The sequence below is a fragment of the Salvelinus alpinus genome, chromosome 32 (assembly GCF_045679555.1).
Source record: "Salvelinus alpinus chromosome 32, SLU_Salpinus.1, whole genome shotgun sequence".
Classification (NCBI taxonomy): Eukaryota; Metazoa; Chordata; class Actinopteri; order Salmoniformes; family Salmonidae; genus Salvelinus; species Salvelinus alpinus.
The window spans coordinates 17,000,809-17,024,266 of record NC_092117.1 but is presented as its reverse complement, the minus strand read 5'-3'; the positions used below and the strand labels follow the sequence as shown (position 1 = coordinate 17,024,266).

The 23,458-nt window shown below is 45.6% G+C and overlaps 1 protein-coding gene across 8 annotated transcripts in view; it reads left to right on the top strand.

Annotated features, from left to right (window-relative positions):
• The window catches only part of smap1 (small ArfGAP 1), an 82,531-nt gene that overhangs the window by 7,027 nt on the left and 52,046 nt on the right, over window positions 1-23,458 (top strand). For 2 of the 8 annotated variants that reach the window (XM_071380354.1, XM_071380352.1), the window contains exons 4-6: window positions 2,109-2,184; window positions 8,639-8,707; window positions 9,955-10,020. In XM_071380354.1, the coding sequence (XP_071236455.1) occupies window positions 2,109-2,184; window positions 8,639-8,707; window positions 9,955-10,020 (211 nt within the window). Of the gene's footprint in view, window positions 1-2,108; window positions 2,185-8,638; window positions 8,708-9,951; window positions 10,021-23,458 lie in introns of all 8 variants that reach the window. The other 6 variants (XM_071380353.1, XM_071380351.1, XM_071380359.1 and 3 more) reach the window with 3 other exon arrangements.

Sequence of the window (23,458 nt, the reverse complement as noted above, 5' to 3'; positions counted from 1 at the left end):
GGAGGAGGTGTGGGGGTGCTTTGCTGGTGACACTGTCAGTAATTTAAGAATTCAAGACGCACTTAACCAGCATTGCTACCACACCATTCTGCAGCAATACGCCACCCCATCTGTTTTGCGCTTACTGGGGCTATAATTTGTTTTTCAACAGGACAAAGACCCAACACACCTCCAGGCTGTGTAAGGGCTATTTGACCAAGAAGGAGAGTGCTGCATCAGATGACCTGGCCTCCACAATCACCCGACCTCAACCCAATTGAGGTGGTTTGGATGATTTGGACTGCAGAGTGAAGGAAAAGCAACCAACAAGTGCTCTGAATATGTAGGAACTCCTTCAAGACTGTTGGGAAAGCATTCCTGGTGAAGCTGGTTGAGAGAATGCCAAGCGTGTGCAAAGCTGTCAAGACAAAGGGTGGATACTTTGAAGAATATAAAATGTATTTAGATTTGTTTTAATACTATTTTTTTTTACTACTTGATTCCATATGTGTTCATAGTTTTGATGTCTTCACTATTATTCTACAAAATAGTAAAAATAAAGAAAAACTCTTGAATGAGTAGTTGTCAACTTTTGACTGGTACTGTACACAACAACAATGGTGGGACCAACAGCAATAAGGCATCAGTAATAATAGTAGTTGTGGAAATAGTATTACCACTAACAGCAACAACAATATGAATGTGAATAATAATAAACTAAAGCCATAGTAGTAGGGGACTCTCAATATGACTGAATGGCCTCATGGCATGGTATGAAAGCCAAAACATATTGGCAAATATTATTGACATTGCATTCTGTCTGTCTTTCTTTCCCCCTCCCCCCTTCAGCTCTGGCCTCTGACTCGTCTCCATGTAAATTCCAGCATGAATAAAGATGTGCCTACAGGAGCAGCATCTGAATATATTCACGCACCACTTTTTCTTGAGGGTGTTTGGGCCTGCTTTGACAGCGACCTCCCTTACTTCGCTTGTTTTTCTGCATTGTGAATTTCAGTCTTTCCCTTTCTTTCCTCCCCTGCCTCTGTAATTAGGCCATTCAGAAACATTCAATGCCGTCTTGGTAAGCAACTCCAGTGTATATTTGGCCTTGTGTTTTAGGTTATTGTCCTACTGAAAGGAGAATTTGTCTCCCAGTGTCTGTTGGAAAGCAGACCGAACCAGGTTTTTGTCTAGGATTTCACCTGTGCTTAGCTGTATTCCATTTCTGTTAATCCTGGAAAACTTCCTAGTCCTTGCCGATTACAAGCATACCCATAACATGATGCAGCCACCACCATACTTGAAAATATGAAGAGTGATGTGTCGTGTTGGATTTGCACCAAACATAACACTTTATTTAGGACACACAGTTAATATCTTTGTCACTTTATTGCAAACAGGATGCATGTTTTGGAATATTTGTTTATTCTGTACAGGTTTCCTTCCTTTCAGTCTGTCATTTCGGTTAGTATTGCGGAGTAATACTAACCGTGTAATATTGTGGTTATTGTCCTCTCCGGCAACTGACTAAGGAAGGACGCCTGTATCTTTGTAGTGACTGGGTGTATTGATACACCATCCAAAGTGTAATTAATAACTTCACCATGCTCAAAGGGATATTCTTTGTCTTTTTTCTTTACCCATCTACCAATAACGTCCTTCTTTGCTAGGCATTGGAAACCTCCCTGGTCTTTGTGGTTCAATCTGTGTTTGAAATTCACCGCTTGACTGAGGGAACTTACAGATAATTGTATGTGTGGGGTACACATATGAGGTAGTCATTCAAAAGTCACGTTAAACACTATTTCACACAGAGTGAGTCCATGCAACTTATTATGTGACTTGTTCAGCACATTTTTACTCCTGAACTTATTTAGGCTTGCTCTAACACAGGAATACTTATTGAATGTCTAATGTCTAAAAAATGTCTAAAGATATAATTCCACTTCGATATTATGGGGTATTGTGTGTAGACCAGTGACACAAAATCTCAATTTAATCAGGCTGTAACACAACAAAATGTAGAAAAAGTCAAGGGGTGTGAATACTTTCTGAAGCCACTGTATAGTAAGACATAGCTGTGTGTGACTGTGTGTACTACAGTGTCATTCCCTAACCCCTGACCTCAGAGCAGTAGAGTTCTTCATCCGGGATAAGTACGAAAGGAAGAAATACTACGACCAGAACGGCCTCAAAACAGCTTCAGTAAGTGTGTATACACACACACACACACACACACACACACACTGTCCACAACACTGATCTGTTACACAGCAATTGGCACAAATAATTGGTGTGTGTCTGTGTGTATGTATGTATACCATTATTTGTGTGGGGTTTGTATGTGAATGGGAGTTCTTTGTGAGAGGCATGTTTGTGTGTCTGGCTGCATATACAGCAGTGTTCATGTTGGCACCCTTTTTAAAATCTTAGTCATTTTGTCTCAAATATAATTAAGTCACATTTTTGTCGTTTGATTTAGTCTAGTTATTGTCAAAATGACAGTGGGCCATTTTAGTCAACTAGTAACATATTAGTCACGTCACATTTGTATTGCCCCATTAATTTATAGTCAACATAAATCACTGACTTCCTTGTGCACAAACATACATAGCCTTGTCCTACCAACATCTTTTTCTGCATGACTTCCTATCGCATGATTTTCTTCCCAACAGCCAAATTGGCAGAAGAATAGATTACTCTGCAGCAGATAAAACATCTGACCTCTTGACAGGGCTCCAACTTTTTTTCAGTGGCCCCAGCCCATGATTTTGTCGCACCAGTAGAAAACGAAGTGGCATCACGCAATAGAAAACATCTATCATTCACCTTCGAAAGTAATCCGCAGTGCTTTAGACTGTGTGTAATAGACTATTAAGATTGTAGGCTATTCAACAACAACAAAAAGTTGTTTCATCTAACATGTCCAAGCAGGAATGCATGGTTCAAGATCATTTGATGTGCAACCAAATCCAGTTATTTGTCTTGAATTGTGAGTTGACAATAGGGTATTTTTGTTATATTACAATGTTAAAATAGGGTTACAGAATTTTCAGACTTTTAATTTTTCAATAGAGATGTAGGAAAATTCACCTTTATGTGCATAAATATCATAGGCTAATAAATTGTATTCACCACATGAGGAAGTGAAAACTCAAAACACATTAGAGCGATTGCTAACAGTAAATAGAATACCCACTGCTAATAGCCATGTATTAATCTAACAGTAAATGTAATGTCTTAAAAAGCGTTGCAATTGTAGGTTTGCTACCCAATGGACTGGCAATGGCCGATGAGCAATTGCTCATTTTGCACGCTTCGTATCTTAACGCTAGACCCGCTGGGCCTCGAGGGACCTAATGAGCAGGCACTCTGACTGCAACGTTTGAAACGGTTTCATTCATATTTCATATTTGCCGTCGCAGAAATAATCATTTGCTTGTGTTCAAGAAGTTTCCTTTCATTTAAACGTTTTCCTTAAATACTTTGTAGTGAATTCTTTCGTCATGTTTTTTTCCCCCATCATATTTTAATGATCTTGTAGAAAACACACAAGAAGTATTATAACCATCATAATCATGTAAGCCAGATAGGCCTTTCACGTACATGCCCTTATGTCAGTCAGTCATCAGCCAAAAAGAGAGGGTCTCCTGAAATCAGTCACCAGCAACACAACATTGGGGTAGGTGCATGTCTGACATCAATGTGTGCGCAATTACTATGATCATTTTTCAGAAATGTACCATATTAAATTGATAAATACTGTTGACAAAGTAGGCTATGGTGTAATGGAATGATTTTGCCTTGTTTTGTCATGACAGTGTTATGACCATATTATGACAGGTTGACGAGTTGTCAGCTGTTATGACGTATTAAGAATTGGTTATGACCGTGTCATAGCGTGTTATGACGCTGTGTGTCAACTAAAGTGTTTCTGATATTAGCTACAGCACCGGAAAGATACAGCGAGAGTGACATGACAGCAATCGATACGATACAGATGTTATCAAATGTAACATCCAATGCCAGGAAATTAGAACGGTATCAATTCTGTGTGGTGTGCTTTCTGAAACCATCCCTACATGGTAGTTGATGAATTGGTCTAAATGTATCTTTAGCAGATGCTAAATGAATACGACCATGATCTAAAGTAAACAAATGTATAATCCCATCAGATGATATTAGTGAGGCTGTGACAGAGCAGAGGCAGGCGTGCGTGCTGACCTTGGTGACCTCGGTGACCAGATGCGGGTGGGTCTCCTTCAGACGAGAGATGGAGCTGTGACTCAGACCTCCCACCACAGCATATTAAAGTTCTGCAGAGCGAGAGAGAGATTACTGTAAACGAACATACCTAAAACAACTTTGTTCCAATACCGTATCTAAACCAACAGCAATTAATCTCTCTTTACATTGTGCTTATGCAGTCAATAACGTCAGGGGAGTGTGCTTTAACATCTGTCAAGTAAAGTGATAGCAATATGGTAATCTTGTAAAAAGAAAATGTAAGTAAAGTCATATGACTTCACATGAGATTTATCTTTATTTTTATCTCCAGTTTTCTTTCAAAAAAATAGGGCAGCAAATGTTAGAAATGTCTACATTTAGATTTTGGTGAGCTTAATAGGCACACTTACCCACAGAAAGCTGAGAACAACAGTAGTTGCTTCCAAAAGATTTTGGATTTTGAAATGTTATCCAATCAGAAGCCTTTTTCTCTTTCCTGGAGCGCACATCAAGTGGCTCGCTTGTCACAGCAGCAGGTCCCAGTTGATCAGGGCAGACAATTTACTCCTGAGGTGCTGACTTGCTGCACCCTCTACAACCACTGTGATTATTATTATTTGACCATGCTGGTCATTTATGAACATTTGAACATCTTGGCCATGTTCTGTTATAATCTCCACCCGGCACAGCCAGAAGAGGACTGGCCACCCCTCATAGCCTGGTTCCTCTCTAGGTTTCTTCCTAGGTTTTGGCCTTTCTAGGGAGTTTTTCCTAGCCACCGTGCTTCTACACCTGCATTGCTTGCTGTTTGGGGTTTTAGGCTGGGTTTCTGTACACCACTTTGAGATATCAGCTGATGTACAAAGGGCTATATAAATGAATTTCATTTGATTTGAATTTCATTACAGGAATCATGAGGATAATACACTTTACTGTTTGACCAAATCATGGTTTAACCCCCCCCCCCCCCCAAAAAATAGGACATTTTGATACTTTTGAGTGAGGTGACCATCTAATGAATGCTTAGCTCGCGTGCAACCTTTTTACAAATTTAACTCCGAGGCAAGTCAAAGGGCTGCAAAATGCCACTAAATGGTCAGTTTGGAGCTTACTGTAGTTGTATTGTGTTACTGTAGTTGTATTGTAATTAAAGTGTTCTAAATCGGGGTCTGATAGGTTGCTGCAAACTACTAGCTAGCGTTGTTAATCTGTCTCAGCCAACCTGAGCGTAGCACTTTCAGTTGTCTCTTGAGGTCAGTAGTATTTCTTCCCCCCGTCAATTTGTGGGTGCAAACGCTGCTCCTGTGGAAACGTTGCTTTTGGTCTTGTTTGAATCTACTCGATAAGTAAAGTTGCTCCAAACATCGGCCTCTTTTCTACCGGGAGCTTTAACCACATGGCGTGTGCCTTATTTGCGTCTATGATTTGTTGCCGCCAGATTGCAGATAACACTGAAAAGATCTCAACCTCTCCAAAAACTCTTGTCCAGTCCACTTACTCGTCTGATTTTAGTCACAGAGGTCATTTAGTCTCGTTTCGTTTTCGTCAACCCAAATGTAAAAAATAATTTTAATTTAGTTATAGTTTTTCTAGGTCTATTTAGTCAGATCGTCTCGTCAAATGCCACTGAAAAATAGGTGTTTGACATTTTTGTCACTATTTTAGTTGACGAAATTAAAACTTTTATACTGGTCTCAGAAGAAAAGTATGTATGGATTAAATGCATGCCCAGCTCTCGGTGTGTGTGCATGGGTGTGTGTGCGTGTGCATATGCACACATCTCTCAGATCACTGAGTGTCTAAAGCCCATTTTCCACCTGAGGCCTAACCCTCTCCCCCGTCCACTCACACCTGCTACCTAGCATAAGCCTGATAGCCTTGCTGACACACATGATGTATGCAGACTCATACTCTCACATCTGTCTCTGTCTCTCTCAGGCTCTGCCAGCAGAAGTACTCTGATCTAGGATCTGTCTGTCTCTGTCTCTCTCAGGCTCTGCCAGCAGGAGTACTCTGATCTAGGATCTGTCTGTCTCTGTCTCTCTCAGGCTCTGCCAGCAGGAGTACTCTGATCTAGGATCTGTCTGTCTCTGTCTCTCTCAAGCTCTGCCAGCAGGAGTACTCTGATCTAGGATCTGTCTGTCTCTGTCTCTCTCAGGCTCTGCCAGCAGGAGTACTCTGAACTAGGATCTGTCTGTCTCTGTCTCTCTGTCTCTCTCAGGCTCTGCCAGCAGGAGTACTCTGATCTAGGATCTGTCTCTGCCAGCCACACAGATGCTGCCTTTTTATATGTAAATTAATTATTAAAAACAACTCATTATCACTTTAAGTCATTTTGCGCGGATGGCGGTTGGGATCACGTAGTGTGTGTGTTAAGAGAGCTCTGAAAAAAATTCTGGTTGGGTAGACACCTGTGTATAAGGTTTGTACTGTATGTGTGTGTTAATTTGTGCATATGTGAACTTACATCGTGTGTGTGTGTGTGTGTGTGTGTGCTTGAGGTGAGTGTGTGAAAGACAGAATAGAGCCCTTGTGTCTAGTCCAACATCCATCACTGAGATAACAATGATGCATTGTGGGTATGAACACATCTGATGTAACAGTCCTTGCATGAGCCCATTGTTCTGCCATGAATGCCATAGTACTGTCTGTGTGTCTTTGTTCGTGTCTTTGTCTCTGTGTGTGTGTGTGTGTGTGTGTGTGTGTGTGTGTGTGTGTGTGTGTGTGTGTGTGTGTGTGTGTGTGTGCGCGCACGCGCGCGCGCTCAACACTGAAGTCAACAAGACCTCACAATCTCGCTGTCTAAGACTACCTGACACTCCTGGGACAATCACTGTTTCCAAATGCCCAGAGAGAGATGGTGACAAGGGGGTTGAGACAAGATAGAGAAAGAGATGCGGCGAATCCCAAAATGAACTCTTGGCCCCTATCCCCTAGGCCAGGGGTATTCAACTCCCGGAGCCGGCTGCTTTTCTGTTCTACCTGATCATTAATTGCACCCACCTGGTATCCCAGGTCTGAATCAGTCCCTGATTAGAGGGAAACAATAATAAAGAAAATGCAGTGGAACTGGCTTAGAGGTCCAGAATTGAGTTTGAGGGCCCTAGCAAATATAGTGAAAATGTCATCGAGACAATTCGAGAGATGCTCTCCTAACTAGGTAAAATCACATCAAACAGGGTGTCTGTAGAGATGAACCCGGCACTCTCGGGCCGGAAAACGCTATTGGTGTGTACGAGCCCTAACACTACACCCCTGCCCTGCCTCTGATGCCAACACATTTTAATCTCCTTCACCAGCTCTGTTCTCTCTGTTCTCTCTCACTCTCTCCCTTACTCTCTCACTCTCTCTCACTCCTCAGCTCCATCCTAAATGTGCCTGTTAATGCTGCTTCTCTGTCTCCGTTCTCCGTATCAAAGTAAGAGAAGAAAAAAACTATGAAACAAAAATCTCACTCAAGAAAATCCCCTGAATGTTTTTTTTACTTTACTTTTTATCCAGAGGTGTGAGAGAGGCTGGTTTGATGAATAACTGAAAAGGAAATTGCTAAAAATTCACTTTAGATAGACTTGCTCCGTGTGTGTTCACCCCTCAGGTAGTTTAGAGAGCGGAAGAGGAGGAAAGAGAAGGGGGGGGGAGAGAAACACAGATTTGGAATATAATGCAAGCTTTCTCTTGCTTTCTCTGAACTCAAGCTCTGCCTACCTCCAGGCGCCGATTGCCAACGAACGCTAGTGCCGTTTTGCTATCAGCCTAAACAGCACTGTATGCAGGTCTGGGCAGGTCTGGCTAGGGAGATAGGGGAGCAAAACTAAGTTATCCTGTGTTGATGTGCTATCAGTGCACCTTCAGTTAGGCTGTGACCTACTGAGGTTGGCCAAGAGAAGCTAGGAGAAGCCTAGTGGGCAGTAAATAGTAGAGGGTTTCTGTCTCTCTCTATGGCTCTTTTGTCTCTTAGGGAGGTCAGGGTTGAGTAGGGCTGTCACTCAGGTGATCAAGTAGAGCCACTTGACTTGGCCCACGCAGAAAAGGCCTTTGTTGTTTCAAATACACACACACACACACACACACACACAGGATTGTTCTAGCCTAAGGCATGTGTGTGATTGCTCAAATCATTCACCATATGAGTTTTCATCTGCTTCTGTATCTTATGGGAGTGTGTGTGACCTTCTGGTGAATGTGCTGACTGTCTCTTCCTCCGACTACTAGGCTGGGTAGTAAAAACACCCCAGCTTCCACTACTGGCTGTCTACTAACCCTCCTCTTTTCATCTCTCCCTCCCCACTCCCTCTCTCCCTCTGTTTTCCCTTCTCGTGTCCTCTGCCTGCCTCCTTTCTTCTTTCTGTTTCTCTCCCTGTCCTGCCTCTAACCACTCTCTCTACCCCATCCCTTTTTTCTCTCTCCTTCCCTCGATCTTTCTCCCGGGCAGAAGTCGTCTGATGCCGCTGCCTTCTCTACCTCTCCCGCCTCACAGGCTGCTGAGAAGAACAGACAGGAGGTCTGATGTTTTGCCGTCGTGCCACCCGGTGTTGCAAAAGCTGCTTCTGTGTGCTGATCCTTTCTGTGTGCTGATCCTTTCTGTGTGCTGATCCTTTCTGTGTGCTGATCCTTTCTGTGTGCTGGTCCTTTCTGTGTGCTGGTCCTTTCTGTGTGCTGGTCCTTTCTGTGTGCTTGTCCTTTCTGTGTGCTGGTCCTTTCTGTGTGCTGATCCTTTCTGTGTGCTGGTCCTTTCTGTGTGCTGATCCTTTCTGTGTGCTGGTCCTTTCTGTGTGCTGATCCTTTCTCTGTGCTGATCCTTTCTGTGTGCTGATCCTTTCTGTGTGCTTGTCCTTTCTGTGTGCTGGTCCTTTCTGTGTGCTGATCCTTTCTGTGTGCTGATCCTTTCTGTGTGCTGGTCCTTTCTGTGTGCTGGTCCTTTCTGTGTGCTGATCCTTTCTGTGTGCTGATCCTTTCTCTGTGCTGATCCTTTCTGTGTGCTGATCCTTTCTGTGTGCTGATCCTTTCTGTGTGCTGATCCTTTCTGTGTGCTGGGCTCTGCTGTGCTGTGGTGCTCTTTCTTCTAATGGTTTTCCAATAGCCCCTTAATCACATACATTACTTTCCCCTCAAGTACACAAATTGTGAGTGTGTAGTGTGTGCGGGGCTTGTGTGTGTGTGTGTGTGTGTGTGTGTGTGTGTGTGTGTGTGTGTGTGTGTGTGTGTGTGTGTGTGGTAGGGATGACGGGAGATATCTCAATCCCGAATCAATCCTGTGGTAAAGAGGTTGAATGGCTGAATGATGGAGGCTGGTAGAGCACCAAGGCACCAGCCCACTTCCCCTCACTAAGCACACTGACTCCCCACAGACACACTGACTCCCCACAGACACACTGACTCCCCACAGACACACTGACTCCCCACAGACAACCAGCAAGCTTGTATTACTCTGAAAGACGTGATAATAACTCCATATGATATTTTGATTGCTCATAATGGCACTAAATTGTTCCACCAGAGGTCGGCGGAAAGAGAAGGTGTCATGACTTTCTACGTGTGTCTGTGTGAGCGCAGCCAAAACACTCTTGCTGTGCGTCTGTGACTGTAACAACGGATAGGGGGTGAAACCAATTTTTTAGGCCGTTTTTCAAACCCTGTTTAATTTGTTTTGTGTGTGTTTTGTTAGACTGCATGTGCACGCTGCATGTTCCCCTTCCAGGTGTCGTCTCGTTACTGACCTAACCTCCAGTGTCTCTTTGTTGATAGAAGGAACGAGAGAAGAAGAAGAGAGAAAAGGACCCGGAGAAAGTGACCAGGCCAAGCTCCTCTGAGAAGGTAAAGATGAAGCGGGAGGGGGAGGGAGAAAGTGAACAGGCCAAGTTCCTCTGAGAAGGTAAAGATGAAGCGGGAGGGGGAGGGAGAAAGTGAACAGGCCAAGCTCCTCTGAGAAGGTAAAGATGAAGCGGGAGGGGGAGGGAGAAAGTGAACAGGCCAAGCTCCTCTGAGAAGGTAAAGATGGAGGGGGAGGGAGAAAGTGAACGGGCCAAGCTCCTCTGAGAAGGTAAAGATGAAGCGGGAGGGGGAGGGAGAAGGTGAACGGGCCAAGCTCCTCTGAGAAGGTAAAGATGAAGCGGGAGGGGGAGGGGGAGGGAGAAAGTGAACAGGCCAAGCTCCTCTGAGAAGGTAAAGATGAAGCGGGAGGAGGAGGGAGAAAGTGAACAGGCCAAGCTCCTCTGAGAAGGTAAAGATGGAGGGGGAGGGAGAAAGTGAACAGGCCAAGCTCCTCTGAGAAGGTAAAGATGAAGCGGGAGGGGGAGGGAGAAAGTGAACGGGCCAAGCTCTTCTGAGAAGGTAAAGATGAAGCGGGAGGGGGAGGGAGAAGGTGAACGGGCCAAGCTCCTCTGAGAAGGTAAAGATGAAGCGGGAGGGGGAGGGAGAAAGTGAACAGGCCAAGCTCCTCTGAGAAGGTAAAGATGAAGCGGGGGGGGGAGGGAGAAAGTAAACAGGCCAAGCTCCTCTGAGAAGGTAAAGATGAAGCGGGAGGGGGAGGGAGAAAGTGAACAGGCCAAGCTCCTCTGAGAAGGTAAAGATGAAGCGGGAGGGGGAGGGAGAAAGTGAACAGGCCAAGCTCCTCTGAGAAGGTAAAGATGGAGGGGGAGGGAGAAAGTGAACAGGCCAAGCTCCTCTGAGAAGGTAAAGATGAAGCGGGAGGGGGAGGGAGAAAGTGAACAGGCCAAGCTCCTCTGAGAAGGTAAAGATGAAGCGGGAGGGGGAGGGAGAAGGTGAACGGGCCAAGCTCCTCTGAGAAGGTAAAGATGAAGCGGGAGGGGGAGGGAGAAAGTGAACAGGCCAAGCTCCTCTGAGAAGGTAAAGATGAAGCGGGAGGGGGAGGGAGAAAGTGAACAGGCCAAGCTCCTCTGAGAAGGTAAAGATGAAGCGGGAGGGGGAGGGAGAAAGTGAACAGGCCAAGCTCCTCTGAGAAGGTAAAGATGAAGTGGGAGGGGGAGGGAGAAAGTGAACAGGCCAAGCTCCTCTGAGAAGGTAAAGATGGAGGGGGAGGGAGAAAGTGAACAGGCCAAGCTCCTCTGAGAAGGTAAAGATGAAGCGGGAGGGGGAGGGAGAAAGTGAACGGGCCAAGCTCCTCTGAGAAGGTAAAGATGAAGCGGGAGGGGGAGGGAGAAAGTGAACAGGCCAAGCTCCTCTGAGAAGGTAAAGATGAAGCGGGAGGGGGAGGGAGAAAGTGAACAGGCCAAGCTCCTCTGAGAAGGTAAAGATGAAGCGGGAGGGGGAGGGAGAAAGTGAACAGGCCAAGCTCCTCTGAGAAGGTAAAGATGGAGGGGGAGGGAGAAAGTGAACAGGCCAAGCTCCTCTGAGAAGGTAAAGATGAAGCGGGAGGGGGAGGGAGAAAGTGAATGGGCCAAGCTCCTCTGAGAAGGTAAAGATGAAGCGGGGGGGGGAGGGAGAAGGTGAACGGGCCAAGCTCCTCTGAGAAGGTAAAGATGAAGCGGGAGGGGGAGGGAGAAAGTGAACAGGCCAAGCGCCTCTGAGAAGGTAAAGATGAAGCGGGAGGGGGAGGGAGAAAGTGAACAGGCCAAGCTCCTCTGAGAAGGTAAAGATGAAGCGGGAGGGGCAGGGAGAAAGTGAACAGGCCAAGCTCCTCTGAGAAGGTAAAGATGAAGCGGGAGGGGGAGGGAGAAAGTGAACAGGCCAAGCTCCTCTGAGAAGGTAAAGATGGAGGGGGAGGGAGAAAGTGAACAGGCCAAGCTCCTCTGAGAAGGGAAAGATGAAGCGGGAGGGGGAGGGAGAAAGTGAACAGGCCAAGCTCCTCTGAGAAGGTAAAGATGAAGCGGGAGGGGGAGGGAGAAAGTGAACAGGCCAAGCTCCTCTGAGAAGGTAAAGATGAAGCGGGAGGGGGAGGGAGAAAGTGAACAGACCAAGCTCCTCTGAGAAGGTAAAGATGAAGGGGGAGGGAGGAAGTGAACAGGCCAAGCTCCTCTGAGAAGCTAAAGATGAAGCGGGAGGGGGAGGGAGAAAGTGAACAGACCAAGCTCCTCTGAGAAGGTAAAGATGAAGCGGGAGGGGGAGGGAGGAAGTGAACAGGCCAAGCTCCTCTGAGAAGGTAAAGATGAAGCGGGAGGGGGAGGGAGGAAGTGAACAGGCCAAGCTCCTCTGAGAAGGTAAAGATGAAGCGGGAGGGGGAGGGAGGAAGTGAACAGGCCAAGCTCCTCTGAGAAGGTAAAGATGAAGCGGGAGGGGGAGGGAGGAAGTGAACAGGCCAAGCTCCTCTGAGAAGGTAAAGATGGAGGGGGAGGGAGGAAGTGAACAGGCCAAGCTCCTCTGAGAAGGTAAAGATGAAGCGGGAGGGGGAGGGAGAAGGTGAACGGGCCAAGCTCCTCTGAGAAGGTAAAGATGAAGCGGGAGGGGGAGGGAGAAAGTGAACAGGCCAAGCTCCTCTGAGAAGGTAAAGATGAAGCGGGAGGGGGAGGGAGAAAGTGAACAGGCCAAGCTCCTCTGAGAAGGTAAAGATGGAGGGGGAGGGAGAAAGTGAACAGGCCAAGCTCCTCTGAGAAGGTAAAGATGAAGCGGGAGGGGGAGGGAGAAGGTGAACGGGCCAAGCTCCTCTGAGAAGGTAAAGATGAAGCGGGAGGGGGAGGGAGAAAGTGAACAGGCCAAGCTCCTCTGAGAAGGTAAAGATGAAGCGGGAGGGGGAGGGAGAAAGTGAACAGGCCAAGCTCCTCTGAGAAGGTAAAGATGGAGGGGGAGGGAGAAAGTGAACAGGCCAAGCTCCTCTGAGAAGGTAAAGATGAAGCGGGAGGGGGAGGGAGAAAGTGAACAGGCCAAGCTCCTCTGAGAAGGTAAAGATGAAGCGGGAGGGGGAGGGAGAAAGTGAACAGGCCAAGCTCCTCTGAGAAGGTAAAGATGAAGCGGGAGGGGGAGGGAGAAAGTGAACGGGCCAAGCTCCTCTGAGAAGGTAAAGATGAAGCGGGAGGGGGAGGGAGAAAGTGAACAGGCCAAGCTCCTCTGAGAAGGTAAAGATGAAGCGGGAGGGGGAGGGAGAAAGTGAACAGGCCAAGCTCCTCTGAGAAGGTAAAGATGGAGGGGGAGGGAGAAAGTGAACAGGCCAAGCTCCTCTGAGAAGGTAAAGATGAAGCGGGGGGGGGGAGGGAGAAGGTGAACGGGCCAAGCTCCTCTGAGAAGGTAAAGATGAAGCGGGAGGGGGAGGGAGAAAGTGAACAGGCCAAGCGCCTCTGAGAAGGTAAAGATGAAGCGGGAGGGGGAGGGAGAAAGTGAACAGGCCAAGCTCCTCTGAGAAGGTAAAGATGGAGGGGGAGGGAGAAAGTGAACAGGCCAAGCTCCTCTGAGAAGGTAAAGATGAAGCGGGAGGGGGAGGGAGAAAGTGAACAGGCCAAGCTCCTCTGAGAAGGTAAAGATGAAGCGGGAGGGGGAGGGAGAAAGTGAACAGGCCAAGCTCCTCTGAGAAGGTAAAGATGAAGCGGGAGGGGGAGGGAGAAAGTGAACGGGCCAAGCTCCTCTGAGAAGGTAAAGATGAAGCGGGAGGGGGAGGGAGAAAGTGAACAGGCCAAGCTCCTCTGAGAAGGTAAAGATGAAGCGGGAGGGGGAGGGAGAAAGTGAACAGGCCAAGCTCCTCTGAGAAGGTAAAGATGGAGGGGGAGGGAGAAAGTGAACAGGCCAAGCTCCTCTGAGAAGGTAAAGATGAAGCGGGGGGGGGGAGGGAGAAGGTGAACGGGCCAAGCTCCTCTGAGAAGGTAAAGATGAAGCGGGAGGGGGAGGGAGAAAGTGAACAGGCCAAGCGCCTCTGAGAAGGTAAAGATGAAGCGGGAGGGGGAGGGAGAAAGTGAACAGGCCAAGCTCCTCTGAGAAGGTAAAGATGGAGGGGGAGGGAGAAAGTGAACAGGCCAAGCTCCTCTGAGAAGGTAAAGATGAAGCGGGAGGGGGAGGGAGAAAGAAAGTGAACAGGCCAAGCTCCTCTGAGAAGGTAAAGATGGAGGGGGAGGGAGAAAGTGAACAGGCCAAGCTCCTCTGAGAAGGTAAAGATGAAGCGGGAGGGGGAGGGAGAAAGTGAACAGGCCAAGCTCCTCTGGAGAGGGTAAAGAGGGCGGGAGGGGGAGGGAGAAAGTGAACAGGCCAAGCTCCTCTGAGAAGGTAAAGATGAAGCGGGAGGGGGAGGGAGAAAGTGAACAGACCAAGCTCCTCTGAGAAGGTAAAGATGAAGGGGGAGGGAGGAAGTGAACAGGCCAAGCTCCTCTGAGAAGCTAAAGATGAAGCGGGAGGGGGAGGGAGAAAGTGAACAGACCAAGCTCCTCTGAGAAGGTAAAGATGAAGCGGGAGGGGGAGGGAGGAAGTGAACAGGCCAAGCTCCTCTGAGAAGGTAAAGATGAAGCGGGAGGGGGAGGGAGGAAGTGAACAGGCCAAGCTCCTCTGAGAAGGTAAAGATGAAGCGGGAGGGGGAGGGAGGAAGTGAACAGGCCAAGCTCCTCTGAGAAGGTAAAGATGAAGCGGGAGGGGGAGGGAGGAAGTGAACAGGCCAAGCTCCTCTGAGAAGGTAAAGATGGAGGGGGAGGGAGGAAGTGAACAGGCCAAGCTCCTCTGAGAAGGTAAAGATGAAGCGGGAGGGGGAGGGAGAAAGTGAACAGGCCAAGCTCCTCTGAGAAGGTAAAGATGAAGCGGGAGGGGGAGGGAGGAAGTGAACAGGCCAAGCTCCTCTGAGAAGGTAAAGATGAAGCGGGAGGGGGAGGGAGAAAGTGAACAGGCCAAGCTCCTCTGAGAAGGTAAAGATGAAGCGGGAGGGGGAGGGAGAAAGTGAACGGGCCAAGCTCCTCTGAGAAGGTAAAGATGAAGCGGGAGGGGGAGGGAGAACAGGCCTAGCTCCTCTGAGAAGGTAAAGATGAAGCCGGAGGGGGAGGGAGAACAGGCCTAGCTCCTTTGAGAAGGTAAAGATGAAGCGGGAGGGGGAGGGAGAACAGGCCAAGCTCCTCTGAGAAGGTAAAGATGAAGCGGGAGGGGGAGGGAGAACAGGCCTAGCTCCTCTGAGAAGGTAAAGATGAAGCGGGAGGGGGAGGGAGAACAGGCCAAGCTCCTCTGAGAAGGTAAAGATGAAGCGGGAGGGGGAGGGAGGATGGATGTATTGAGACCCCCAGAGGAAAGCCTTGCTGGAGGTGGTTGTGGTGACATGACATTTACAGTGCGTGTGAGCAGGTGCTCATTATGCATGTTCTGTCACAGTAGTTTGGGGTCATGGTAGGTAATGTATGTGTGTGTTTATGTGTGCACGCGTCCTTGTGGCGCTTTTTGAATTCTGACTGAGTGGCTTTAGGACTTGGTGAGAAATGCAGCTCTAGTGGTGTGTGTGTGTGAGTATTCTGGGTAATGGTTAGTGATGTGAGTAATTCCATGGCCTGTGGAATAGGGTAGTGTGTCTGGGTTTATACAGTGATGATGGGGCTGGCTGCCCACGGAATAACACAGCCACGAAGACCCTTGTGTACTGTACCAAGGCTATACTGAACACTACCCATACTGAACACACACGGAACATTCCTTAGTTCTGTTGCTGAACATCCACTACTCGACACACACTGAACAAAGCCTGAACGCTACTCATGGTCTTAACTGAACCCTTACTGAACATAAACTACTGTCATGGAACATTCAGTCCTCTTACTGCAGACACAGGGATCCAAGTCCTACCAAAAGTACTCCCTGAGTAATCCAGTAGTTTTACTGAACACACACCAGTTAGCCACAGTTCTATTTGAACACTTTTAATGATGCCACAGTGAGTGACCCGGCGACCGTGTCGTTTTCTGACCCCACACGACCCTGTCAGAGCCCCAGACTCAAGGCAAAGCATGCTGGGAATCAGAAAGCAGAGGAATGTGCCCTCTGTGCTGACCTGCAGTCTGAGTGCAGATTGATTGAGGTGTGGGCACTCTCCTGTGTGTGTGTGTGTGTGTGTGTGTGTGTGTGTGTGTGTGTGTGTGTGTGTGTGTGTGTGTGTGTGTGTGTGTGTGTGTGTGTGTGTGTGTGTCAGACTGTGCGATGACCGCTGTGTGTGTCAGTCTATGTGATGCGTGTATGGGGAAGTGTGTTGTGTACTTGCAGTTCACTTGCTCCTCTCTGTTCCTCACTTCTGCTTATCAGCTGGGCCCCAGCTGTCAATGGGACCCAGTGTCAAGGAGATATTTGTGTGTTTGAGGCCGTTGTAGACAAATGTTCATACGTGTGTGTGTGTGTGTGCGTGCGCTTGATCTTGTGTGTTTCTTTGTGTATACTTTATATATGCGCTCAAGGGTGTGTGTGTGTGTTAACACGCTGCAAGCTTGTTAATCTCCATCTCTCTCTCTCTCTCTCTCTCTCTCTCTCTCTCTCTCTCTCTCTCTCTCTCTCTCCTGTCTCTCTCTCTCTCAAACACTCCTGTCTCTCTCTCTCGCGCTCTCTCTCTCGCGCTCTCTCTCTCGCGCTCTCTCTCTCGCGCTCTCTCTCTCGCGCTCTCTCTCTCGCGCTCTCTCTCTCGCGCTCTCTCTCTCTCATGCTCTCTCTCTCTCATGCTCGCTCTCTCTCATGCTCGCTCTCTCTCTCTCTCATGCTCGCTCTCTCTCTCTCTCATGCTCGCTCTCTCTCTCTCTCTCATGCTCGCTCTCTCTCTCTCTCTCATGCTCGCTCTCTCTCAAATTCAAATTCAAGCTGCTTTATTGGCATGAAAAACATTGTGTCAATATTGCCAAAGCAACAATGTATACAATATACATTGTAATACAATTAAAACAATGACAAATAATAATATAGAATGGCAGTAAATAATAATACAAAATTAAATATAAAAAATAGTAACAATAAAATGGTAACAGTCAATAGTCGAATGTAATGTATGGTGTAATGCACCACTACCACCACCACTATCATTAAACTGATATCATTACCATTACCACCCATACCATTACTATTTGGAATGATAAACAACAATAATAATACTAATAACAATAACAGTAATAACAATAACAGTCATAATAAGTAAGTTACTGCTTACTATGCAGATGTTATTATTCAGTGTCCCTCAGGCTATGGCAGGCAAATACATATTTGGCTGCAAGAGGAGCCATTGCTCCTTCGCCCATGAGTATTTTTAGTTTTTCCTCTGGGTTTAATAAGTTAAAATTTGGAATAAATGTAGTCATTTCTGTGAATAATGAATCTCTTGGTGAGGAATATTTATCACAGTAAAGGAGAAAGTGCATCTCTGTTTCTACCTCCCCTGTCGTGCAGTGACCACATACACGCTCCTCTTTGGGTAGCCATGTCTTTTTATGTCTGCCGGTTTCTATTGCCAATCGGTGGTCACTCAGCCTGTACTTGGTAAGGATCTGTCTCTGCTTCGAATCTCTGACAGAGTAGAGATATTCAGCCAATTCATATTCTCTGTTTAGGGTCAGATAGCAATTTAGTCGGCTTTGGGATTTTGTTTCGTTTTTCCAATGTTGTAAATATGAGTCCTTTGATTGGTTCATGATTTTGTTTATTGGAATTCTTTCTTTTGAAGCAGTGCCGGTGTCAGCTTGGTTGGTTAGGTCCAACACCAGCTGACTGAGAGGGCTCGTTTCTGGGCTCAGTTCTTGGGTTTGAAGTGCTTTAAATTGCAGACTCGAATTTGGACTTGAATTTAGATGTAGCCAAAATTTTAATGATCTTTTCTGTATTTTCATTATTACTGGAAAGCGGCCCAATTCTGCCCTACATGCATTAGTTGGTGTATTTCTCTGGACTTGTAGGATTTTCCGACAGAATTCTGCATGTAGGGTTTCAATTGGATGTTTGTCCCACATTTTAAAGTCCAGTTTATTGAGTGGCCCCCAAACCTCACTTCCGTAAAGAGCTATTGGTAGGATTACACTGTCAAATATTTTGGTCCAAATTCTAATTGGGATGTTGATTTTGAATAATTTAATTTTTATTGCATACAATGCTCTGCGGGCTTTTTCTTTGAGTGCATTCACTGCCATATTAAAGTTTCCCGATGCAGATATGGTCAGACCAAGGTAGGTGTAATTTTTTGTGTGTTCAATTATGGTGTTGTTCAGGGTGAATTTATATTTGTGTTTCTGACATCTGTTTTGTTTTTGGAAAATCCTGATTTTAGTTTTTGGGAAATTTACTGCCAGGGCCCAATTATGGCAATATTGCTCTAGAATATTAATGTTCTGTTGAAGACCTTCTTTGGTTGGTGATAGAAGTACCAAGTCATCAGCATATAGCAGGTATTTCACCTCTGTGTCAAATAGTGTGAGTCCTGGGGCTGGAGAATGGTCCAACATGTCTGCTAATTCATTGATATAAATGTTGAAAAGATTTGGACTCAAACTACAGCCTTGTCTCACACCTCGACATTGTGAAAAGAATTCTGTTCTTTGGTTTTTGATTTTTATTGCACACTTGTTTTCTGTGTACATACATTTTATTAAGTCATACACCTTACCACCAAGCCCACTTTGTAGAATTTTGTAGAATAGCCCTTCGTGCCAAATAGAATCAAATGCTTTTTTAAAGTCAATAAAGCAAGCAAAGATTTTGCCCTCTTTATTTTGGTGGACGTGTTTATTAATTAGTGTGTGTAAGGTGTATATATGGTCAGTAGTGCGATGGTTAGGGAGAAAGCCAATTTGACATTTAGTTATTACATTTTTTTCTTGAAGAAAGGTTTGGATTCTTGAATTCAAAATGCTACAGAAAACCTTTCCCAAGTTACTGTTTACACAAATTCCCCTGTAATTATTGGGGTCTGATTTGTCTCCACTTTTGTGGATAGGGGAGATGAGCCCCTGGTTCCAGACATCAGGGAAGCAGCCAGAAGTTAAAACCATGTTGAACAATTTAAGCACAGCATTTTGCAACTCAGGTGTGCTGTTTTTCAGCATTTCATTTCTGATGTTGTCTAGACCACAAGCCTTCTTTGATTTAATAGATTTGAGCTTTTCATTTAGTTCTTGTTGGGTTATTGGGTAATCTAATGGATTTTGGTTATTTTTAATGACTGATTCAAGGATTTTCAATTTTTCTTTAATTTCTAATTGGTTCTGTTTTAAGTCTTTTTGTGGGATGTTTTTGTATAGATTATCAAAATAAGTTTTCCAAATTCCTACATCTTGTATGGCTAATTCTTGTGGCTTTGTTGTGCTTAAATTGTTCCACATGTCCCAGAACTGATTTTGGTCAATTGCGTTTTCAATTTCATCAAGTGTCTTGTTGGTATAATTCAGTTTCTTGCGTTTCAGTGTATGTTTATACTGTTTCAGAGTTTCAAAGTATTCATATCGTAGCTCTGGGTTGTTTTGCTGCTTATGTTTTTTGTTTGACATTTGTCTTAGGTGTTTTCTAATTGTTTTACATTCATTATCAAACCATTTGTCAGAAACATTTTGTTTTTTGTTTCTGATCTTGCATTTCTTTGGTTTTCTCAAATTTGCTTTCGATGCTGCTTTTTGGAATATGCAGTTGATGTTTAGAGTAGCCGAATTGACACCATCTTTATTGTTTTGGTATTGTGAGTTATTGAAAAACTGTATAGAGTTCATCATTTCTTTTGAGTTCAATGTTTCAATGAATCTCTCTGCACTGTTTGGAGCCCATCTGTATGATTGGTTTATGTTGAAGAGTTTATTGGGCAGTTTTTTTGAATGAATATTGCCGGTTAATTTCTTCAAAAACACGTTGATCTGACTGTGATCTGACAATGGTGTCTGTGGTCTGACAGTGAATGCACTAATGGAGGAGGGGTCAATGTCCGTGATGGCATAATCGACTACACTTGTCCCAAGAGCTGAGCAGTAAGTAAACTGACCTAAAGAGTCCCCTCTGATTCTACCATTAAGCATGTACAGGCCTAAGGCTCGACAGAGATGCACTAACTCCTTCCCATTTTTGTTCAGTATTTGGTCAGGACTGTTTCTATTATTTATAATAGGGCTGCTGTACAAGGAGGGGTGACCAAATATGTGGTGGTTACCACCCGCATCAGTGTAGTCAGGCTCAGAACCTGTTCTTGCATTGAAATCTCCACAAAGAAGCACTTTACCCTCTGCCTGAAATGTAATGATTGCTGTATGGAGATTGTCAAAAAACTGATCATCATAATATGGTGAATCTGAAGGAGGAGCATAAACTGCACATATGTACACATCATTGTCACAATAGATTGTACCTTTGTTAAGTTTTAGCCAAATGTGACTGGTACCTTTTTTCATTTCATTCAGTGCCAAGTCCTGCTTATGCCAAATGATGATTCCACCTGAGTCTCGGCCCCGTTTAACATTTTTATGTTTGATTGATGGTAGTAAACTTTCTCTATAGCCTGAGGGACACTGAGTATCTATTTCTCCACGACACCATGTTTCCAGTAGGATTATGATGTCCTGTCCTTTGATGTTTTTAATAAATTCTGGATTTGTTGTTTTATAACCAAAATGTGAAGAGTAAAGTCCCTGGATATTCCAAGAGCTGATAGTTAATGATCTCATTTATAATAAGTGATATTCACTGGTTTGAGTAAAGTACATTGAAAACAATACAAAATAATATATATATATATATATATATATATATATATACATACATATATATATATATATATATATATACACATACATACATATATATACACACATACATACACACACACACACATACATACATACATACATACATACATACATACATACATACATACATACACACACCATTATATATAAATATTATTATTATACCGGTGCCAATAAAATTAAGAATAGTTGTAAACAAATTAATAAGAATGGAATAAGACTGCACAAAAAATAAGTACAATGCAATCTGCAACCCTGTGTGTGTGTGTGTGCCCGTGAATTAAAGGGTCTGTCTAGCTCAGTAGTCTGCATATTAGTTGCAGTAGTTGGCGCACCTCTCCTATCTCTGATTGTTCTAGGTGTCTTTTGCCAGAGGTTACCTCAGCATATGTAGGCTGATGATCTGAATGATACATGGTGTGGACTGCATCATGTGGTGTACTTCTCTGAAGGACAGTGTTCTGTCCGACCCTGGAGTAGTGGTCAGAGCTGTGTTGTGATGGGCCAGGTCCAGTAGAGATGCTCTCTCTCTCATGCTCGCTCTCTCTCTCTCTCTCTCTCTCTCTCTCTCTCTCTCTCTCTCTCTCTCTCTCTCTCTCTCATGCTCTCTCTCTCTCATGCTCTCTCTCTCTCTCTCTCTCTCTCTCTCTCTCTCTCTCTCTCATGCTCGCTCTCTCTCTCTCTCATGCTCGCTCTCTCTCTCTCTCATGCTCGCTCTCTCTCTCTCATGCTCGCTCTCTCTCTCCCTTCTCATGCTCGCTCGCTCTCTCTCATGCTCTCTCTCTCTCATGCTCTCTCTCTCTCTCTCTCTCTCTCTCATGCTCGCTCTCTCTCTCTCTCATGCTCGCTCTCTCTCTCTCTCATGCTCGCTCTCTCTCTCATGCTCTCTCGCTCTCTCTCTCTCATGCTCTCTCTCTCTCTCTCTCATTCTCTCTCTCTCTCATGCTCTCTCTCTCTCATGCTCTCTCTCTCTCTCTCTCTCTCTCTCATGCTCTCTCTCATTCTCTCTCTCTCTCTCTCTCTCATGCTCGCTCTCTCTCTCTCTCATGCTCTCTCTCTCTCTCATGCTCTCTCGCTCTCTCTCTCTCTCTCTCATTCTCTCTCTCTCTCATTCTCTCTCTCTCTCATGCTCTCTCTCTCTCTCTCATGCTCTCTCTCATTCTCTCTCTCTCTCATTCTCTCTCTCTCTCTCTCTCTCTCTCTCTCTCTCTCTCTCTCTCTCTCTCTCTCTCTCTCTCTCTCTCTCTCTCTCTCATGCTCGCTCTCTCTCTCTCTCATGCTCTCTCTCTCTCTCTCTCATGCTCGCTCTCTCTCTCTCTCATGCTCGTTCTCTCTCTCTCTCTCTCATGCTCGCTCTCTCTCTATCATGCTCGCTCTCTCTCCCACTGTGTACTCTCTGTTTAGGGCCAAATAGCATTCTAGTTTGCTCTGTTTTTTTTGTTAATTCTTTCCAATGTGTCAAGTAATTATCTTTTTGTTTTCTCATGATTTGGTTGGGTCTAATTGTGCTGTTGTCCTGGGGCTCTGTGGTTTGTGTTTGTGAACAGAGCCCTAGGACCAGCTTGCTTAGGGGACTCTTCTCCAGGTTCATCTCTCTGTAGGTGATGGCTTTGTTATGGAAGGTTTGGGAATCGCTTCCTTTTCTCTCTCTCTCTCTCATGCTCGCTCTCTCTCTCGCTCATGCTCGCTCTCTCTCTCTCTCTCATGCTCTCTCTCTCTCTCTCTCATGCTCTCTCTCTCTCTCTCTCATGCTCTCTCTCTCTCATGCTCTCTCTCTCATGCTCGCTCTCTCTCTCATTCTCGCTCTCTCTCTCATTCTCTCTCTCTCTCTCTCTCATTCTCTCTCTCCCTCTCATTCTCGCTCTCTCTCTCTCTCATTCTCGCTCTCTCTCTCTCATGTTCGCTCTCTCTCTCTCATGTTCGCTCTCTCTCTCTCATGCTCGCTCGCTCTCTCTCTCTCTCTCTCTCTCATGCTCGCTCTCTCTCTCTCTCTCTCTCATGCTCGCTCTCTCTCTCTCTCATGCTCGCTCTCTCTCTCTCTCTCATGCTCGCTCTCTCTCTCTCATGCTCGCTCTCTCAAGCTCTCTCTCTCATGCTCGCTCTCTCATTCTCTCTCTCGCTCCCTCGCTCTGTCTCTCGCTCTGTCTCTGTCTCTCGCTCTGTCTCTCGCCCTCGCTCTGTCTCTCGTCCTCGCTCTGTCTCTCTCCTCCCCTCAACTGAGAAATAAAAATACCACACACACTCTCTCTCTAAATGGTTGCACACACTAATCTTCCGCACTCCCACACACTGAATCCGGTTATACAACACTCCAGCAAGGGTGTAGAAGGAGGGAGTGGATGGAAGGATGGGGATGGAAGGATAGAGAGAGGAAGGAGGGGCTTTTAGAATAATTGTACCTCTCAAAGCAGCAGGAGCTCAAGGTAAAGGAGGATGGATGGAGGACGTGTGTACATCCTCGGTCTTAGAGATGGGACTTAGAAACAAGCTCATGCTGCTTTAAATATGAATTCATATGCAGTCATATCGCTACACACTGCATGGAATTTCACACCATCACACGAAGCGCTGTGTATATACAGTTGAAGTCGGAAGTTTAAATACACTTAGGTTGGAGTCATTAAAACTCGTTTTTCCACCACTCCACAAATTCCAACAATTGT